Here is an 18,460-nt window from a genome sequence, read left to right as displayed (position 1 = left end):
AATTAATAACTTTTTTTTAATGAAAGAGGCATATATTTTATGAATACATAAAGATCTACGTGGCAAATAAGAAGTTTAAATTTAAAGGTAAATATATAATTATAACTTAAAGGTAATTTAAAGGCAAGTTTCCAATGATCTCATGATTTGATTGAGTATGGAATTCTGAGGCTCCAAGGTCCCAACAACGCTCCTTCTTTAGAGAAAAGGCAAAAGTACTACACGATGCTGACTTGTTCTTTGATAAGTTGAAAATCCTTTCATTCAACAACAGCTAAAAGGAAGTGATATCTTAATTATTGGCCATCTAAAATCAACAAATGAGTTGTAACTTAGACGTACTAGGTGGGGTTAAAAAAGAAGAAGTCAATATCTAATATTTGTATTATTAATCAAACTCAATATCTTAAAGTTATATAACGTGAATATTATAAATAATAACCGGTTAAAAAATTCTAATATATGTATATCACGAATTGGATGTGTTAAAAAATCAACTTAACTTAATAACTTAAACTGTTAAGTGAAATCTTAAAATATGATTTATATTATTCTCTAACACATTCCTTCAAGTGAAAGCTCTTTGGGCTTGAAATTTGCACAGACTTATATTATCTTGTATTTAATTTTTATCAAATAAATAAGGATGGTGAGATTCGAATTTGTAACCGCTTGGTTATCAAAGCTGTGATACCATGTTAAAGAATCAATTCAATCCAATAACTTAAACTGTTAGGTGAGGTCCCAATATATGATTTATATTATTCTCTAATAGAGTGGGGTCAAAATTTTTGAAACCTAGTCAACCCAACTCAACCCATATTGCCAATACAACCCATTGTTTGTTACAACTAAATTCATCTTGTCCATTTTAGTCAATTGATTTGTTGATGTGTTAAATCCAAATTATTGAGCTCAATTCCTATTTCTAATTAAACCAATTTATGAATATTTAGCAATATAAGTTTAACATGTAGATATCTATAAAAAATTTAGCTAAACTAGATATATCCACCCCGCTCTAATCCAAAAAAAATTGAGTGAATTTCATTTATAATTTATAAAATATAAAAAATTATATTAGATATAATTATCAGCACAAACTCTACTGAATTATATCAATAAACACCCATAAGATGCATGGCATTAAAGGGTACGTATTGGACTGTCAAAATGGAAGAATTTTTGTCCATATGAGACTCTATTTTCATAGACAACCAGGCAATTTCGGTGGACTTTGAAATAAGAAATTTCCCTATAAAGCTACCTAGCTAGCAGATTCATGGTACTATATTTTCATGGAATTTGGTCTGAAACTCAGGACCTCCTTCACGTTCTTTGATTTTTAACCCAAAGTATGCAGGCAATTTTTTCAACGTGTAACAAACACACGTTAAGAAAGTAGCAGTCGTGGCCAGGCCGAGCAGCTCGAGATCATGTCAACAGTAACATATATATTGAGCCATGACCCCATGCCAACCTACTCGTGACCCACATAATTATCAGCCACACACATGCATCTTCAAGCCCGCTCCGGTCTTTTGAAGTGATTAAAAAAACAATGTGGCAGCCATATTTATTAGTGTTTTTTGACCATTTGAATGAGCTTGTGGACCTGACTCTTTTAGCTTAGTTTACGTGACTGAAGGCCTTTTCAATTTGCTGCATTAATTGATGAGGCCGCAGACAACGAGGCTGCTGACTGCTGCTTGCATCACCGCTCAAGTTGGATTAGAATTTCCTTACCGCCTGGTTGTTACGCAAAATGGTAGGTAATGACCCGACGCAGAGCATGAAGGAAAGGAAAGGCAAAAAAAAATATTAAAAAAAAATTGATCACTTCAATTTTTATTTTTAATTTGCGTCAATTTGGATTGGCCTTCTCGGCCCGTAACTTGAGCTTTAACTTGGGCTTTCTCTTTGATTAACTTTCAAATTGGTTTTTAGACCTGAGTTAATGATAAACTTGATTTGTGACCATACTTGGTCTCGTGTCGACCTCAAGTTGAGTTTTTAAACTATAATAATAATTATTTTTATTATTAAATTGACCCGGATCAATGGTCAACCTGAACCGTGGCCCAGGTCGACCCCCAAGTTGGGTTTTAAAATTATGATAATAACTATTTTTATCCTTATGTTGACCCGGGTCAATGGTCAACCTAGCTCGTAACTTGGTCCTGGTCCTAGGATGACCATTGAGTCGGATTTTAAAACTACAATAATGACCATTTTTATCTTCATGTTGACCCGGGTTAATGGTCAACCCAACCCATAACCTGAGTCAATAGTCAACTCAACCCGTGACCCGAGTCAACTTCCGAGTCGAGTTTTAAAACTATGATAATAACCGTTTTATCTTAATATTGACCTGGGTCAATAGTTAACTTGACCCGTGACCCATTTATTGCCCATGTCGACTTCTAGTCAAGTTTTAAAACTTTGATAATAATTATTTTTATTTTTATGTTAACCTGAATCAATTAAATTAACCCATATGCAAAGAATTTGACAAGTTTTTCCTACTCCTTTTAATGAAACAAAATTTTCTCCACTAAAATAACCTTTAACAATACAAAAATTAATTTTTGTACTATTCAAAGATGCACCAAATAATTTTTTAAAAACTTTTCTTGTCCAGTCTATCATTGTTCAACATACCCAAACACTACCCAAGTTAGAAAACCATGTCATTGTATTTATTTTTTTTAAAATTTGATGTGTTTATTTTGTTGCAGCCTGTGTACTTTCCTCCAAGTAGATGTTTTTTAAACGATGTTGTTTAATTAATAAATATAATTTATAGCTAACTAAAAGAAAGCGGGTTAGAAGATACTGGTTCAACCACCAAGTCAAACGATTGAACAGGTGGGTCACTACAATTAAAGAAAAAACCAGACTAAATAAATGTTATATGATATTTTAATAACAGGAAACCATAAAACAATAATGGTCAAGCGGTTGAATTTTTTTGTTAAGAGATTAATTTTTATATTTGAGTCATGTAAGAATATTTAATGTTGTTATATATATATATACTTTAATGATTTTTTTTAATTTGAAGAAAATAGTATTAAAAAGATTAAATTTTGTAATGACTTGATTGTAATTAATTAAGAAACTTTATTATAATTTCAATTTTACATTTTCTAGAGATACTTAATAGAATACATTAAGAAAACTATATTGGACAATTAATAAGGTATTAAAAATTAACTTGAAATATATGTGTTTTTTGCATGGTTGTTCGCTACATTAACTTTGAAGTTATTATAGCTGGAATCACTTCAAGAATGATCCAACTTTACTTAAGAAACTCGATTGCATCAATCTTTATTTTCTTTATTTATAATTTCTTAAAAAAAGTAATATTCAATGCAACAAATAAAAGTGATTATATGCATAAATTTAGAATCAAACATTTCTTTTTCATTATTTCATTTGCCTTTTCCTCTTCTGTATGTATTTTTTTTTAAGTAAAAAGGATGTTTAGTAATTAACCTAATTGGATTTGTCTTAGCTCTTTCAAGTTCATCTAGATATCAAGTTGGGCTAGTAATTGTTGGCTTGGTGGGTGTTTGATCGATATTCTAGTAACTTTTGGTAGGATCGATGTAAAAAAATTACAAATTATAATAGTATTAATTAATCAAACATTTTCAAATCCGTGTTAGACCGTACCAAAAAAAAAAAACAAACAGGATTTTATAATTTTAACAATGAAATTTTTAACACATGCTAATCCAAAGTTTAGGTCTCTAGATTCCTGGTTTAATCAACTAAATCAGGCTGAGTTGAAGCATTATGATTATAGTTACTTTTGCCACAATTACTCTACGAGCTTAAACTCTTTCCTTATGTGAGAAGTGTTGGTCCCCAGCGATGGACCTCCACTGAATGTCTTTACATTGGGCTTGAAGGTAATTTCATGCTTTCACATAGTTCAAAGTCCACAGACCACAGCCTCTGGACCAAAGATGAAAGAATCCAGAGTTTCATGAGCCCTGTTGGTTAGCCTCGTAGTTTCCCATTGCCCATGGTGCTGTCACTTTCATGCACCTTGATTCTTGACAAAAATCATTGCCAGAGAAAATAAACAAATCAAGGAACAGAAGGACAGATGCTCTTCCATCGATCATTCTCTTGTCTCTAGATTCTCTTCTAAGACCCTAAAGCAAAGAACAAGTGAAAACAAAGTAAAAAGCAAACAAAAGTAAAAAGAAAAAGAAAAAGAACACTTCCGAGATATATTCTTGCGACTCTCATTTAGACTTCCCTTTATTCATTTCATCGCTATCTTTAAACCATACAAACTCGATATTAACCATCGAACACTCAAAACTTCCATCACATTTCTAATGGCTTATAACCCTTCTTCATGTTCTTGTTTTCATCATTCTTTTTGTCTCCTATTCATTATATTCAGTTTTCCATACTTCTTCCTCACAAAAGCTCAAGCTGCAGGCCATTGCAGAACCTCATGTGGAACTATTCCGATAAGCTACCCTTTTGGCATTGATGATGGCTGTGGCAGTCCATATTACAGGCACATACTTGTGTGCTCCGATTCGGGCTTTCTTGAGCTTCGAACGCCTTCCGGGAGATACCAAGTTCGTAGCATAAGCTACTCAGATCCTCACATGATAGTCACTGATCCATTCATGTGGAGTTGTCAAGATGGTCATCACTTTCGTGCAACTAGGCCATTTAGCCTTGACACAAGCACACATTTAACACTCTCCTCTCAAAATGACTATCTCTTCTTCAATTGTAGCGAAGAGAGGGTGATTGTTCAGCCAAAGCCTATCTTCTGTGAGAGGTTTCCTGATCGGTGCGACTCAACATGTGATAGTGCTAGTTATCTTTGCAGGCACTTGCCAGGATGTGCTACTGCATTGGGTGGTAGTTCTTGCTGCTCTTACTTACCGAAAGCGACTGAATCGTTGAGGCTGATGTTGAAGTATTGTGCTAGTTATGCTAGTATTTATTGGAGGACTGGTGTAAATGCTCCTGATGATCAAGTACCTGAGTATGGTATTAGAGTTGATTTTGATATTCCAGTGACTACAGATTGCCTTCAATGTCAAGACATGAAGAAAGGAGGTGGATCGTGTGGATTTGACACCCAATCACAGAGTTTCTTATGTCTATGCAATCAGAGATCAAATGTCACAACTTATTGCAATGGTATGTTAGTATTCAAGCCTTTTCATCTACATTCTTAAAAGAAAATGTCACAAACCAACAGTTGTTTATATCTGTCTGCAGATCACAGCAGTACTACTAGCCATAGCAAGGCAGGAGTCATTGCAGGTGGAGTATTAAGATTGATATATAGTTGTAAAATTTTCTGGGAATGTTTGGGATATTGAATTGAAAGATCAGGCTTATTTATTTTGATGTTTCTTATTGTGATTTGCAGGGACTGTAACTGGAGTTTCAGCAGCTGGGGCCATAGGTATTGGTGCTGGTCTATGGTATTGGAAGAAAGTGAGAGCCACAGCACCAGTAACATGTGGGGTTCAAAGCAATGAGAATAGGCTCTTTTAAAAACAAATCAACAAAAGTGAATGCCCATCACTTTCTCTTTTCTTCTTTTCCTATTTTTTGAGTTGCCTTTAGCACGTTAACAAGCCATTTCATGAATCTGTTCTCTTCGTTTCCAAGTTTATCCTGAACTGTTTATACAGTAATATAAGATATTTTTTGCTTTTGGGTTCACAATTTCTGTCAACTTTCCTACTTTCCCCCCCTTTTTGGTCAGAGCTAGAGCTTAATTGGCATTGTCACTTGATCACACTGTTTCAAGCAACATGATTTTAGGTTGATTCTGCTCACACATTGAATAAAAGTAATTAAAAATAAAAAAGACTATGAACCAAACAAAAGTGAAGAAATTATGATGACCATTATAATGAATAATGATCACAAACTTGCTTTAACTGGAGCATCAAGTTTTGGTGGATTTCATCTTGCTTTACACTGCCTCTTAAAAATCTGTGTTGGCAGACATGCATGGTCCCTATACAATTCCATCAAGTGCTAAATTTATTATACATGCTTTCCAAGAAGCCATGTCTTTGTAACCTGTCATGTAAGAAACATTTTCCGTATGAATTAAAGACAAGTTCTTTGTACATATACAGGGTATAATTAAGAATATCTAGCTCTCTGCATGATGGTCATGGGATATTATTAAGAATAATTAATTAGTTATACCTGCTTGGAATCATCTCGAGGAGATTTAAAGTAGTTCCTTTCACTAAAGAATGGTTGGATTTGCACTTCCACAAGTTGCATACATTTTCCATTCGTCATATCTATTCCCTGCAACATGATGCCCCAAAATTTATCTTAGATTTGACAGATAAAATAAAATTAAGATTGATATCCAGTTATAACTATCACAAAACAATGCCTCGTTTTTCTATTTCTCTAAATGTATTGTTTCTCCTACCTTTGGCATCCTCTTAATAAGTCGAGCTAAAACGGTTGAAATTAAGCCATGGTTACTTTCATAGCGAGGCCATGGCTAGAGTGATTGATGATTCAAGAAAATGGATAAAAGAAGAAAATTTTATAGAACAAGAGAAGGAGGGTCACACAATCTAGAGGCTAAAGAAGTTGATTTGTATTTTAGGTTATGAATTTTGGTAAGAATTTGGTGCTAGACAAAACGTGGTTGCACGAGCTCAAGCTGGTTGACTTGTTTATCCCAAAGAAAAAAAAAACTCACTGACATAGCAAGTCTACTCTGAAATTATAAATAAAGCTCGGAAAATCTACTAAATCATTCCAAGTGTGCATTAGATATGGCAAGAATTTTTGTCTGATCTCTGATAATTTGTCGCTACATATGATCTGATCTCTTATTGCGGCAATAAGGTATAATAAGTTTATAAACAATGATCTCTATCTTATTATATGGATCTTTAATTATATATCTAGGTTCTAATTTTAACATTCGATTTTGCCCTCCAATCCGTTTGGACTCCAATATAGAAACTTTCATTTCTCTAATTATAGATGGTAGGATGACCATGATACAAATTACTATCTGTTTAAAGAAAAAAGGATTCAAATTTCTATTACAATTAACCCATTAAAAAACAACGGCAAATGCTCATTACAATAAAAGAAATCTAAAGAAATATTTATTGTAAAGAACAAGTAGGCTATACTGGCCTAGAAAATGGCTTGTCCCTTGTGTCAACATGCTTCACCAACAACACAGCTTAAAGGGCCTGCATCAGATGTCAAAGCAGGAGCCATAGCTCCTGGAGAAACTGTGAAGGACTGAGCTTTGGAATAACGTGGTGCACACCTTCCATATCCAGATTGGACAAAATAAGCATCGTTCATAAATACATCCTTGGAGGACCTCCACTTCCAATTCTTCCAACCACCATAAACCTCTCTCTTGGTAACCTACAGGCATAATACATTTTTTTCGTAGTAAGTGCTACTTGCTAATAAAAGACAACAAAAGTTTTACATGAATCTAGTACGTTGGATTAAAATAGCTTTAGCTTGTCGAAGCATTAATGAACCTTACAGTCTGTAATTGGTTGGTGCATTGAACAAAAACAATGAAGCAAGTCCATGTAATAATTTCTCTTATTAGAAAAAAATATGCACACCTCTTTGGCATAGGAAATGTCAGGAGCAATGAAGTAGTTCCCTTCACTGAATATGGTTGAACCAGCACTGCCGCCAATGGCATACATTTGCCATTTATCATATCTGTTGTTGGCAACGTGGGCATAACCAAACCTTACTCTGCGTTTAATTTTGAACACAATTTTTGCATTAGATTTGAAGCGATAAATGTCATGGGATTTTAATAATATATAAATCAACTCACCTTGGCATTCTTTGATTGAGTTTAGGGCCAAAATGATTGAAGACGACTGTTACTTTCATAACTTGATCCTCAGTGTATTTATCGTTGTGTCCTAGCAGCATCACCTGTTAGTACCAAATTGGTTAGTGATCGTGATCGGAAATTTTAAGCTAGGGCTAATGAGGGGAAACGTTTTCTTCTTACCTTATCATGCTCGGTGAAATAGTTGTTAGAGATAGTGACAGCAGTGGTAGCATGAATCACATCAATTAGGCCATCCATGCAGCGAGCGAGATAGCAATGGTCAATCCAAATATTAGACGATGCAGAAATGGCAATGGCATCTCCGTCAGCACCTCGGCGTTCACCAACGTGCGTCGGACTACTCCTAACAAGCCCCCTTTTACCTGGCTTACAGTCATGAATGCTAATCCCATGTATGATAACATGGCTAACATATTCAATTTTTAGGCACGGCCCGCCTGTAATCTCGACGTTAGCACCTCTCCCATCTATAGTCTTGTAACTATTTATCATAAGCTCATTTTCGAGTGTAATAACCATGTCTCTGGCAAAAATGATCCAAAGAGGCTCAGTCCGGATAGCACCATACCGAAGCGTGCCTGGTTTCGGATTTGTCGGATCATCATCCGGAGTAGTGACAACGTATGTTTTCCCACATTTCCCTCCGATTGCAGCCTGGCCAAATCCCACAGCACAATCGGCCAAAGCACGACGATTGGTAGCCCAATCGGACTCCGTCCGCCAACATGAGTCTATGGTATTCAGGACTTTCTTATAATTTCTTGGAAGATAGCTTGATAAGGCTTTAGGCTTGTAGTTAAGTGAATCACCCTGCAAGGTTGAAGCACAGAATGTAGCAAGACATGAAAGCAACAGGACGTGAGCTAGCGAGGCCATCGTTTGTGGTTGGGTGCTACAAATGGATAAAACAAGGGGATTATATAAAGAAGATACAAGAAGGTGGTTAACACGATTTGGTTAGGTTGTTTGTTAGGATTTTGATGGCTAGACAAAACGTGGACGTTTCAAGAGATCAAAGTCATTGCCTAGCCAATCCAAAGCCTTCAATGTAGATATATTATGGGGAGATCATGATATACAATTTATCAAGGATCTTCATCAATATATTCCTTGATTCGAGTCACATCACATGAGAAGAATGTTCTTGGAGAAATATTTATATTATATAGATTTGCTACTTCTTGACGTGGCCCTTTTTACCTTGCATCTCTTTCTCCTTTACGGCTGTTACATACATAAGGTTCTTAATACAATATATAGATTTGTTAGCTAGAAACATGTATCCTAATAGTAAAGTCTAAATATTTTTATTTCAAAATATATTAAAATAGTTTTTTAAAAAATTAAAATTAATATATCAAAATAAAATACTAAAAAAATTTAATTGGGTCTAAAATGTTTTAAATAATTCTTAATCGAGTCCTTTTCTAAATGCTTAATTATTAATATTATTTCGTCTAATATGTATATTTATGCTATAAATGATGAGATTTTCAAAATGTATTCGTGAAAAACTAATATATAAAAATTGGTATTATGTACAATCTAATTGAAAATATCAGAAACATGTGAGACCCAATTGATAAATATTTTGTTTTTGATCTCAATTAGGTAATATGATTAAAGCTAATTTAAGGTTTCTCCGAAAGAGTCAAGGAAGATCCCTTTGATATAAAAACATTAACCACTTAATAATAGTAAATTTTCATGCCATAGTCATACTTACTAGCTGGAGAAATCTTTAATTTTAATAAATTAAAAGCTTCACTGAGTTTTGGACTCTACAACAAGAAAATCTCTTTCTTAAATATTATTTTATAACTATAACTCAAATCTTAATTCATTTATTAAAGGAAAATACCGAAAAAGGAATCATTAATTAAACTAAACTTGCTTACACAAGCAAGTGAATATGATCAACATGAAATAAATTAAGAATTAAGGGTACGTATCCCTCTTACATTTACAAATAATAAACAAATCTCATGGAACAATTTCTATGCATAGCTGCACATTCCATACTGACATGTACTCCCTTTCTTGCACTTGTTGCTGCAGCCCCCACAGTTTTTCTTGTTAGACATCGGGTTCACACACTGCCCCTTGCAGCAAATCTCAGGATACTTGCACTTGTTACCACACATGCCACAGTTGAGTCTGTCTGTTATCACATTCACACACTTCTTCTTGCAGCAATCTGGTCCGGGGCTGCCAATGACACGACAAACCCTAGGGTACTTGTCACATGTCATGACAGCCCGGGTCTGGGCCAGAAAGCGGTTTGCCCCTCGTAAAGATGAAGTTGTTTCTTCGTTCTCTGGCCAGGGAAGATCAGAATTTCCCTCGTCATCATTATTAATGAAGTCAAGAGACGATTGATCTTCCTCAGACGGTGTAGCAGAAAGAGTAATGGCTAAACACCCGAGTACCATTGCTAGTAAAAAGAATATCTTAAGAAACTTCATGGTGTGTGTGTGTGTTATATAATGTGTACGCAGTAAAAGATAGCTTGAAATATATGGTGAAGAGCTGTTGATTAAGAAGAATGGTGTAGATATAAATGGTTTGGATGTAGAAGAATGGAGAATTGCAGAGGTATTTATAGAGAAGAAACTGATCAAGGAGCTAGGCTCCTCTTTGGTTATAGGCAATTGCATGGTTTCTCATCATATGGTATGCTGTTAGTGGAGTGGTCTTATTCAACGTCGGCCTAGTTCTTGTCAAACTCAAGGTAAGCCAAGTTAGGCTTTTAAAGAATATTAGATGTTAAGTTAGGTCTAAATTGGATGAGAAATTATACGACTTGGATTAGGTAGGCAGGTCTCCTCTTCATATACATCTATAGTTATCAATTTCTTTCACGTAGCCGAAATATATTTGCAAGCAAACACTATATTATATATAATGTTGTTCCTTACTTCCTGACAAATGACAAGTCATGCATGATGTAAAATTGATGGAAAAAAGCAATTAAGGATATATAATTATTACCACAATGACGATGACGATAGGTAGCAACTAGCAAGATCTATCTTGTTTATCGTTATGAACACATGGATTTAATACCACAAGAACTCCTGGCTGATTTGTTAATTTATTCGAAAAATTATAGAAATTAAAAGAACATTTTGCGGTGTTTATTTGGATAAATAAGTATGAGTAGTTATTTTTTATATCTATTTTAAAGGGAGATAAATAAATGATGAAAAAAAATCGAATCCAAGACCAATAAACTTTTTTATTTTAACAATTATACATATGGGATTTGGATTTCATTAAGGTTTTTAATTTGTAGCTCATCTCATCACCTCCTTTCAAAAAAAATAAAAAAATTCAACTCTTAGGGAGGGGAGGGGCACTGTGGAGAGAGATGGTGGGTTACAGCTAATTGTTTAGTATTTCTTACAACTCAAAACCGTACAAGGAACCCCGTCGCGTCTTTGACAAACTTGAAAAACCGTTATGGGGGCACTTTCTCATAGTCTTTCTTTCGACCTTGTCCAAGATTGTTAGACTACATTCTCTTCATATCTTAAGCTTCTAGCCCAACCATGTGGCAATTTGGTTCCATTCTTTTGGATTGAATCCAACTCAATTTTAAGCATGTTAATTTATAAAATAAATAACCCTCAAGAAAAAATAATCAAGAAATTATAATTTTTTATCTATCTTATATGAAACCAGCTTATAAAAATAGAACCGCAAATTTAATTTTTTTAATAAAAAATCTAAAATGACTTAAATTTAATTCGGAATTCGGAATTTTGGGTTGAATTGGAACCAACTATGGATAATTAAACCATGTTTAATTATTTTAAACTTTAAAAATGTTATTTATACTGTATTTGCTTAGTGTCTAATGATAATAATAAAAGAGATAGATATAGAAAAAATAAGAAAATATTTGATTGAAGAAACAAAGATATATATAAATATAAAATGAATTTGTTTTTATAATAGTTTTAAAGTGAATCACTACCATTTCATAAAATAAAAAAGGATAATGGGACATATCATTTTATGATGTAGAACAAATTGCAGAGAAAGTTTCAGAAACAAAATCAGGAGCTGCAGTTGCTATTAGAATGACCCTTTTGCCAGATTATTTCCTAAATTTAGAACTTTTGATTTATACCTTAATATAATAAATTTATTTACTTTTGGGAATTTTAGTATTTTTCCTTATTTCAGTTATTTCTTTCCTAAATAGTTATAGTCCTAACCGAATTAGGTTAATTTTGCAGCTTATATAAAATGTGCTTTTTCTTTCATTGTAGGGTACTTTTGAATCAATAAACAAAATTCTTCTGAGAATTTTATTATCTAAACTCGTGGATTCTAGTGTGTTACTTTTTTGTTTGAGGATTCAAACAATTCTTTTCAGGAAGCAGATGGCGCTCTACTTTCTCATAAGCTTATGTCATTTTAGTTCTTGTAGTAATCAAACACTACCTTAAAGATAGAAATTAAAAACAAAGAACATATATAGAAAGAGAATAAAGGAAGATATAAATGTTTTTAGGCATTAAAATTGAAAAGATTATGAAAATAAAGAAAAGATGTTTTTCCTTATTTTAAAAATGAGAATATATTTATTCAACAATATTCCTTTAGTTTAGTTTTAGATGTTAGATTTAAATTCAAAATGAATAATTTATAAATTTGAAAACCAAATTATTTAAATTAATTTTTCTCTCCAAATTAGATTATTTTCTTTTTGGATCTAAAGAGAGATTTTTTTTCCATCCCCTTTTCATTTTATTATGTTCCCTCTCACCTTTCTAACAAAGGAAATATACAAAGTTATAGATACTTTTAAATAATTTTTATTTTATTATCTCGAAACACAAGAGAAGAAGACAATAAATTTACTCTTAATTTATTTTAAAAATAGATTTATTTTTTATTTTTATTTTTATCCGTACAATCAAATATATTTTTATCTTTTATATACTTGTCCCTTCACAAACATACAACCTCTCTCATTCTTTCTTTCCTCTCCAGTGGTAAAGAATATAAATATTAGCAAGATTAGAGGTCACTTTTCCTAATATATATATATAGAAGATCTTTTTTAAGGTTTGAAATATATGTTAAGTAAAATAAACATCACTTAGATCTCACATTCCTTGGTGAAAAAAATTTAATTTCCTCGACTACTTTTTTTTTATAAAAAAAACTGATCATGGGCTTCTTTTCTCGTGCTGGAAAATGGATTTTTTTAAAAAAAAAAACATAAAAATTATTATCATTAATTCCCCTTTCTGCTGTTATATTACTCACACTTAGAAATTCCAGAACAAAAATAATGGAAACACACAAAATTAAGAAAACATATATGGCAGCAAATACACTTCATGATTAGGAAAAACTATATATCTTGAAATGAATCAATAGTGAAGGACATATCCCTTCTTACATTATGGTGTTGAATCGAAAGAATAAATAAACCCCAAAAAAGATATACGAAGCTCCATCGACGCAAATGAATTTAAGCTACAAATATCTACTTGTTCAATCTTGTTTGGGTCCATTATCAGATATGGATATATAAGCATAGCACCCTGCGTTTCTATGCATAGCTGCACATTCCATACTGACATTTACTCCCTTTCTTGCACTTGTTGCTGCAGCCCCCACAGTTTTTCTTGTTAGACATCGGGTTCACACACTGCCCTTTGCAGCAAATCTCAGGATACTTGCACTTCTTACCACACATTCCACAGTTGAGCCTGTCTGTCATCACATTCACACACTTCTTCTTGCAGCAATCCGGCCCGGGACTGCCCTTAGCACGACAAGCTCTCGGGTACTTGTCACACGTCATGACAGCCCGAATTTTCTGAGCTAGAAACCGGTTTGCCCCTCGCAGAGATGAAGTTGTTTCTTGGCTCTCAAGCCAAGGAAGATCAAAGTTTTCCTCATCTTCATTTTCACTGAAGTCAAGAGACGATTGATCTTCCTCAGATGGTGTAGCAGTAAGAGAAACGGCTAAAGCCATGATAATTGCTAGGACAAAAAATATATCAAGAAGCTTCATGTTGTGTGTGTTATAGTGACCGCGCAAGTAAAATGTAGTTGAAAGCGATGAAAAATATTGATCAAGGAGAGTGGTGAAGATATAGTATGCTTCGGATGGAGAAGAAAGGAGAACTGGAAGGTATTTATAGAGAAGAAATTACAGGAGGCTCTTTGATTATAGAAAATTGTATGGCGTCTCAAATTGTGTGCTATTAGTGGAGTGGTCTTATTCAACGGCCTCAGGAGAATTGTTTTCGTCAAACTCTCCCAAGGTAAACCAAGTTAGGTTTTTAAAGAATATTATATGTTAAATTAGGTATAAATTGGAAGAGAAATCAGACGACGGTAGGCAATTAAGTCTTCTCTTCATACTATCTATTTGCTATCATTTGTCATGCCACATTTTTTAACTCAAAAATTTCTTTTAAAAATAAAAAATCAAAATCAAAATCAAAATTTTTGAGACATGGTTTGGCTAATTTACAGTCATTTCATAATCATTTTCGTGTTTCAAAAATAAATAAATAAAACATTAATTTTTTTAGTGATATAATTATAATTATGAAAGGGTAAGGACCAATTTGAAAATTAAAAATTATCTGTTAAACAACCCAATTTTTAATCAAATGGTCCATAATCAATATTCTCAATTCAAGAGTCCATATTTCTTTGATTTACCTCCAAGTTAGTTCTATAAAGCACACAATGAATTATTTATTTCCACCACACGCTATCTCAAAAGACACTAAATTAAAAAAACTCTAGACCCCATCTTTACAACTTAGCGCTGCCACCTTCGCCTGTGAAGAGCCCATCTTTAACCTTTCTTCATCCTAGCTCTCCTTTTTACTGTCAACATACACAAAGCTTCATCCCCTTATCTGGACCAAAATAATTAATAAACTGTCAAGGAAAAAGATGAAACAGATGCTGAATGATATGTTGTTTGGGTTAAATTTTTAGAAATTAGACAAATTTTATTTTAGTCCTTGTTCTTCTAATTGCTTTTAATTGCATCCTTAATTGACTTCAAAACTCTTAATTCCATGCAATTTCACCCTTCTCAAACTCAATTGTTAGTCCCAAAATTGACCACTATTTTCATTTGTCTTTGGTTCTGAATTTGTGCATTTTGACCCTTAATTAACCAACAAACTTCTAATTTCTTCAATTTGACCCCTGATTTGGTCCATTTCAGCCCCTACATTTGCTCATATTTTTCAATTTGGCCATTGACTTTGAATTTCTTAAATTAAGTCTCTAATTGTCTATCAAACTTTAATATTTAAGCAATTAAGCCTTCTGATTTGACCAAATTAACTCTTAAAAATTACAATTCAACCCCTAGATTATAATTTCTTCCAATTAAAGCCTAAATTGACTTCAAAAATCATTTTGTCTTGCAATTAAGCTCTCAATAAATTCAATTAAACCTTGAAAAATTCCAATTGAGTCCTTAAACATCCAATTAGAGCTTTCATCAGTAAAAAATATACTGTTAGATTTTTCAATCTTATATATTTTGATCTTCTTTAACCAAATTTTGATAATTTTCTAAGCGTTCTAGTATATTCTTTTAAATGATATATATATTTTTATTTTCTTCCAACATTTTTTATTTTTATATATTTTTTTTTGTTTATATGGGGAAGCAAAAATGAATAACAACAGCCATCACAAACAAAAAAATAATGAATTTTATCTCATGTTTCTTGTTCCATTTTTACAAGGTATACTATGATTGCTAATAATTATTTTTATTAAATAATTGCTTATTAGAACTTGCCGGCCGCTATGATGTGTCAACACAAATTATTTGACTCCTTTTCGGCAACACATCTTTAGCCCACGTTTCTTGTTCCATTTTTCTCAAGCAATTGTTTGACAAACTTGAAATACCGTTACAGACAAATTGTAAATTATAAATTATATAATATAATTTATATTATTTTTTAATTTAGAGGGTGATGAACTTAAAAAAGTGCAAGCAATTAAAAATGAACAAATGAGGGAAGAAGATTTGAGATAAAAGTAAAAAATGAAGACAGACAAATTGTTTTTTTTTTTCTTTATTTGAAAACAAGAAGAAAATAGAGAAGGGAATGAAAACATTAATTATAGTAGCAACGTCGTTTCCATTAATATTTCATTTATCTTGTTGTTGTGCTACATCGCCTTTCTTTTATTAAATCTTAAATCATTAATATATAATACAAGCACATAGACATATATTTTTAGGAAAATTCATTTGTAAGGATTTCTTCAAATATCATATATATATATATGTGTGTGTGTGTGTAAATGTTAATTCAACCTATGAATTGACTTGAATTATCCGTTTAAACTCAATATTTGAATATCGTTAAATAATTAATCCGAGAATCCAAGATATTAATCCAAAATAAATATAATAAATAGTAGAAAAATGAAAAAACGAAAAATACTAACTATAAACCTTATATAGAAAAATTAACTTGAAACAAATCAAGAATTAAGGATATATATATATATATCCCTTCTTACAATATGGCATTGAATTGAAAGAATAAATAAAACCCCAGCTAGCGAAGCCGATTATTAACGGAAGATGGTTCGCCTTTTTTCCTTGCCCAAACTACTATGCTACTAACTACATATGTATAGATGTAGCTGTTTCTACTACAATCAAATTCAATTTAAGCTGCAAATCTCTACTTGTTTGGTCCCAGATCAAGTAGATATATACGAGCATGCATGGAGCCATGGATTTCTATGCATAGCTGCACATTCCATACTGACATGTACTCCCTTTCTTGCACTTGTTGCTGCAGCCCCCACAGTTTTTCTTGTTAGACATCGGGTTCACACACTGACCTTTGCAGCAAATCTCCGGATACTTGCACTTCTTACCACACATGCCACAGTTGAGCTTGTCTGTCATCACATTCACACACTTCTTCTTGCAACAATCTGGTCCGGGGCTGCCCTTAGCACGACAAGCTCTAGGGTACTTGTCACATGTCATGACAGCCCGGGTCTGGGCCAGAAAGCGGTTTGCCCCTCGTAAAGATGAAGTTGTTTCTTGGTTCTCAAGCTGTGGAAGATCAGAATTTTCCTCATCTTCGTTATCAAAGTCAAGGAATGATTCTTCCTCAGGCGTTGTAGCAGAAAGAATAATGGCTAAAGACATGAGCATAGCTAGCAAAAAGAATATCTTAAGATACTTCATGTTGTGTGTATTAGAAATTAATCGAGCTAGGCAAGTAAAATGTGTATACCTCAAGAAGATATTGAAGTATTGATGGAGGAGAGATTGAGAGGGGTTAAGATATGGATGATTTAATGGAGAAGAATGAAGGCTTTGATGAGGTATTTATAAAGGGTTCCTCATCGTATGAAAACGAGTCGAATTTGAAAGGAAATTGCATGGTTTCTCATGTTGTGTGCTAGTAGTGGAGTGGTCTTATTCAACTTTTTTTTCCAAGTTATATCAAAAAATCAAGTAGTAAACCAAGTTAGGCTTTGAAAGAATAATATATTTTAAATTAGGTCTTGAATTAGGTAGGTGAGTCACCTATTGGCATAGTTTTAAAACTCCATCAGATGATTGACTGGGCAAGCCCTTGATTACAGGAGAGATCAGGTTTAACCGTATGAATTCAATTAAGTTGATTAAAAAAATAATTAAAAAAAAAGTTAGTAAATTAATGATTGTGTTTCGATGAAGCTTGAGTTTGGTTGGATCAATTAAATTATCATGTCAATTAGATAAATTTTCTTCTTCTTCAATCTAAGCTGTTTTAGGTTTCGGATCAACGCGCATGTCAATTCACCGAGCTGGTCGGAGTGTTAAAAACTTAAAATAATTAGTAATTGATTTCATTCTTGTCAAGTACATGCATATGCATGATATAAAATAGGAAAAGGCAAGGATAATTGTAACTTTTTGCTACCATAATTATATGTCAACACAGATTATTAGAGTCCTTTTTCAGCAAGCATCTTTAGCTGACCTTTCTTGTTTCATTTTTCTCAAGCAAATCGTACAAGGAACCCTGCGCGTTTGACGAACTTGAAAAACCGTTACGGGAGCACTTCCACATAGTCTCTCGTTGACCTTCATCAGGATTGTTAGAGAACATTATTTTAATTTGTATCTTAAGTTTCTAGCTCACCAGTATGACCAAGTGGTTCGATTGTTTTCGTCAAAAACTAGGGATCAACAAGCACCTGAAATGTAAAAACCTTAATTGAATATCTCAATATTTTGGGTTGCATTAGATCCACACACGAGAAATTAAGCACGCATGGATGATCTACCACTGTTTGAAACTTGAAAAAATATGTGAGTGAGAGGGAAATAAAAGAGAGGAGTGGTAAACTAGAATTCAAAACATTAAAGGATGTATAAAAAAAAAGTACTGATAAGCTTCTAAACCAAGAACACGTCACTTATTAGTCCATAATAAAATACCGTCAAGGCCTCTAATTAAATCATTCCCTGTGTATGTAAAATTATTATTCCAAACCTTTAACTAAAGTGTAAGAAGGGGGAGAATGGGCTAAAACTGT

At 33.0% G+C, this 18,460-nt stretch overlaps 3 protein-coding genes across 4 annotated transcripts; 1 reads left to right on the top strand and 2 right to left on the bottom strand.

Annotated features, from left to right (window-relative positions):
- Positions 1-4,214: 4,214 nt before the first annotated feature.
- LOC18097349 (uncharacterized) lies at positions 4,215-5,724 on the top strand. The gene is made up of 3 exons (XM_006383822.3): positions 4,215-5,187; positions 5,269-5,313; positions 5,423-5,724. The coding sequence occupies exons 1-3, from the start codon at positions 4,359-4,361 to the stop codon at positions 5,548-5,550; spliced, it is 1,002 nt and encodes a 333-aa protein (XP_006383884.1). The 5' UTR covers positions 4,215-4,358; the 3' UTR covers positions 5,551-5,724.
- Positions 5,725-7,060: 1,336 nt separating this feature from the next.
- Positions 7,061-8,766, bottom strand: LOC18097348 (probable pectate lyase 16). Its single transcript, XM_006383821.3, has 4 exons — positions 8,048-8,766; positions 7,865-7,968; positions 7,641-7,779; positions 7,061-7,428 (listed from the first exon to the last, which is right to left on the bottom strand). Exons 1-4 carry the CDS (start codon positions 8,762-8,764, stop codon positions 7,210-7,212), a joined length of 1,179 nt encoding a protein of 392 aa, XP_006383883.1. The 5' UTR covers positions 8,765-8,766; the 3' UTR covers positions 7,061-7,209.
- Positions 8,767-9,746: 980 nt separating this feature from the next.
- LOC18097346 (stigma-specific STIG1-like protein 1) lies at positions 9,747-17,262 on the bottom strand. 2 transcript variants are annotated; one of them, XM_052451991.1, is made up of 3 exons: positions 16,763-17,262; positions 13,492-13,564; positions 9,747-9,916 (listed from the first exon to the last, which is right to left on the bottom strand). In XM_052451991.1, the coding sequence occupies exons 1-3, from the start codon at positions 17,115-17,117 to the stop codon at positions 9,886-9,888; spliced, it is 459 nt and encodes a 152-aa protein (XP_052307951.1). In that variant the 5' UTR covers positions 17,118-17,262; the 3' UTR covers positions 9,747-9,885. The 2 variants fall into 2 exon arrangements, with proteins under 2 accessions (XP_052307951.1, XP_006383881.3); XM_006383819.3 differs by lacking the exon at positions 16,763-17,262 and having other exon boundaries at positions 13,492-14,012.
- Positions 17,263-18,460: the final 1,198 nt, after the last annotated feature.

This window comes from Populus trichocarpa, chromosome 4 (assembly GCF_000002775.5).
Source record: "Populus trichocarpa isolate Nisqually-1 chromosome 4, P.trichocarpa_v4.1, whole genome shotgun sequence".
In the NCBI taxonomy this organism is placed as follows: Eukaryota; Viridiplantae; Streptophyta; class Magnoliopsida; order Malpighiales; family Salicaceae; genus Populus; species Populus trichocarpa.
This window is presented reverse-complemented; position numbering and strand designations above follow the sequence as displayed.

Excerpts from the sequence above, each read along its gene's own strand:
- LOC18097349 (XM_006383822.3), top strand. The coding sequence starts at position 4,359 with ATGGCTTATAACCCTTCTTCATGTTCTTGTTTTCATCATTCTTTTTGT. Across the intron at positions 5,188-5,268 it reads TGTCACAACTTATTGCAATG|ATCACAGCAGTACTACTAGC; the intron begins GTATGTTAGTAT and ends ATCTGTCTGCAG. Across the intron at positions 5,314-5,422 it reads CAAGGCAGGAGTCATTGCAG|GGACTGTAACTGGAGTTTCA; the intron begins GTGGAGTATTAA and ends TGTGATTTGCAG.
- LOC18097348 (XM_006383821.3), bottom strand. The coding sequence starts at position 8,764 with ATGGCCTCGCTAGCTCACGTCCTGTTGCTTTCATGTCTTGCTACATTC. Across the intron at positions 7,969-8,047 it reads ATTTCACCGAGCATGATAAG|GTGATGCTGCTAGGACACAA; the intron begins GTAAGAAGAAAA and ends TGGTACTAACAG. Across the intron at positions 7,780-7,864 it reads CTCAATCAAAGAATGCCAAG|AGTAAGGTTTGGTTATGCCC; the intron begins GTGAGTTGATTT and ends AATTAAACGCAG.
- LOC18097346 (XM_006383819.3), bottom strand. The coding sequence starts at position 13,928 with ATGAAGCTTCTTGATATATTTTTTGTCCTAGCAATTATCATGGCTTTA. Across the intron at positions 9,917-13,491 it reads AAGTGCAAGAAAGGGAGTAA|ATGTCAGTATGGAATGTGCA; the intron begins ATGTCAGTATGG and ends GAAAGGGAGTAC.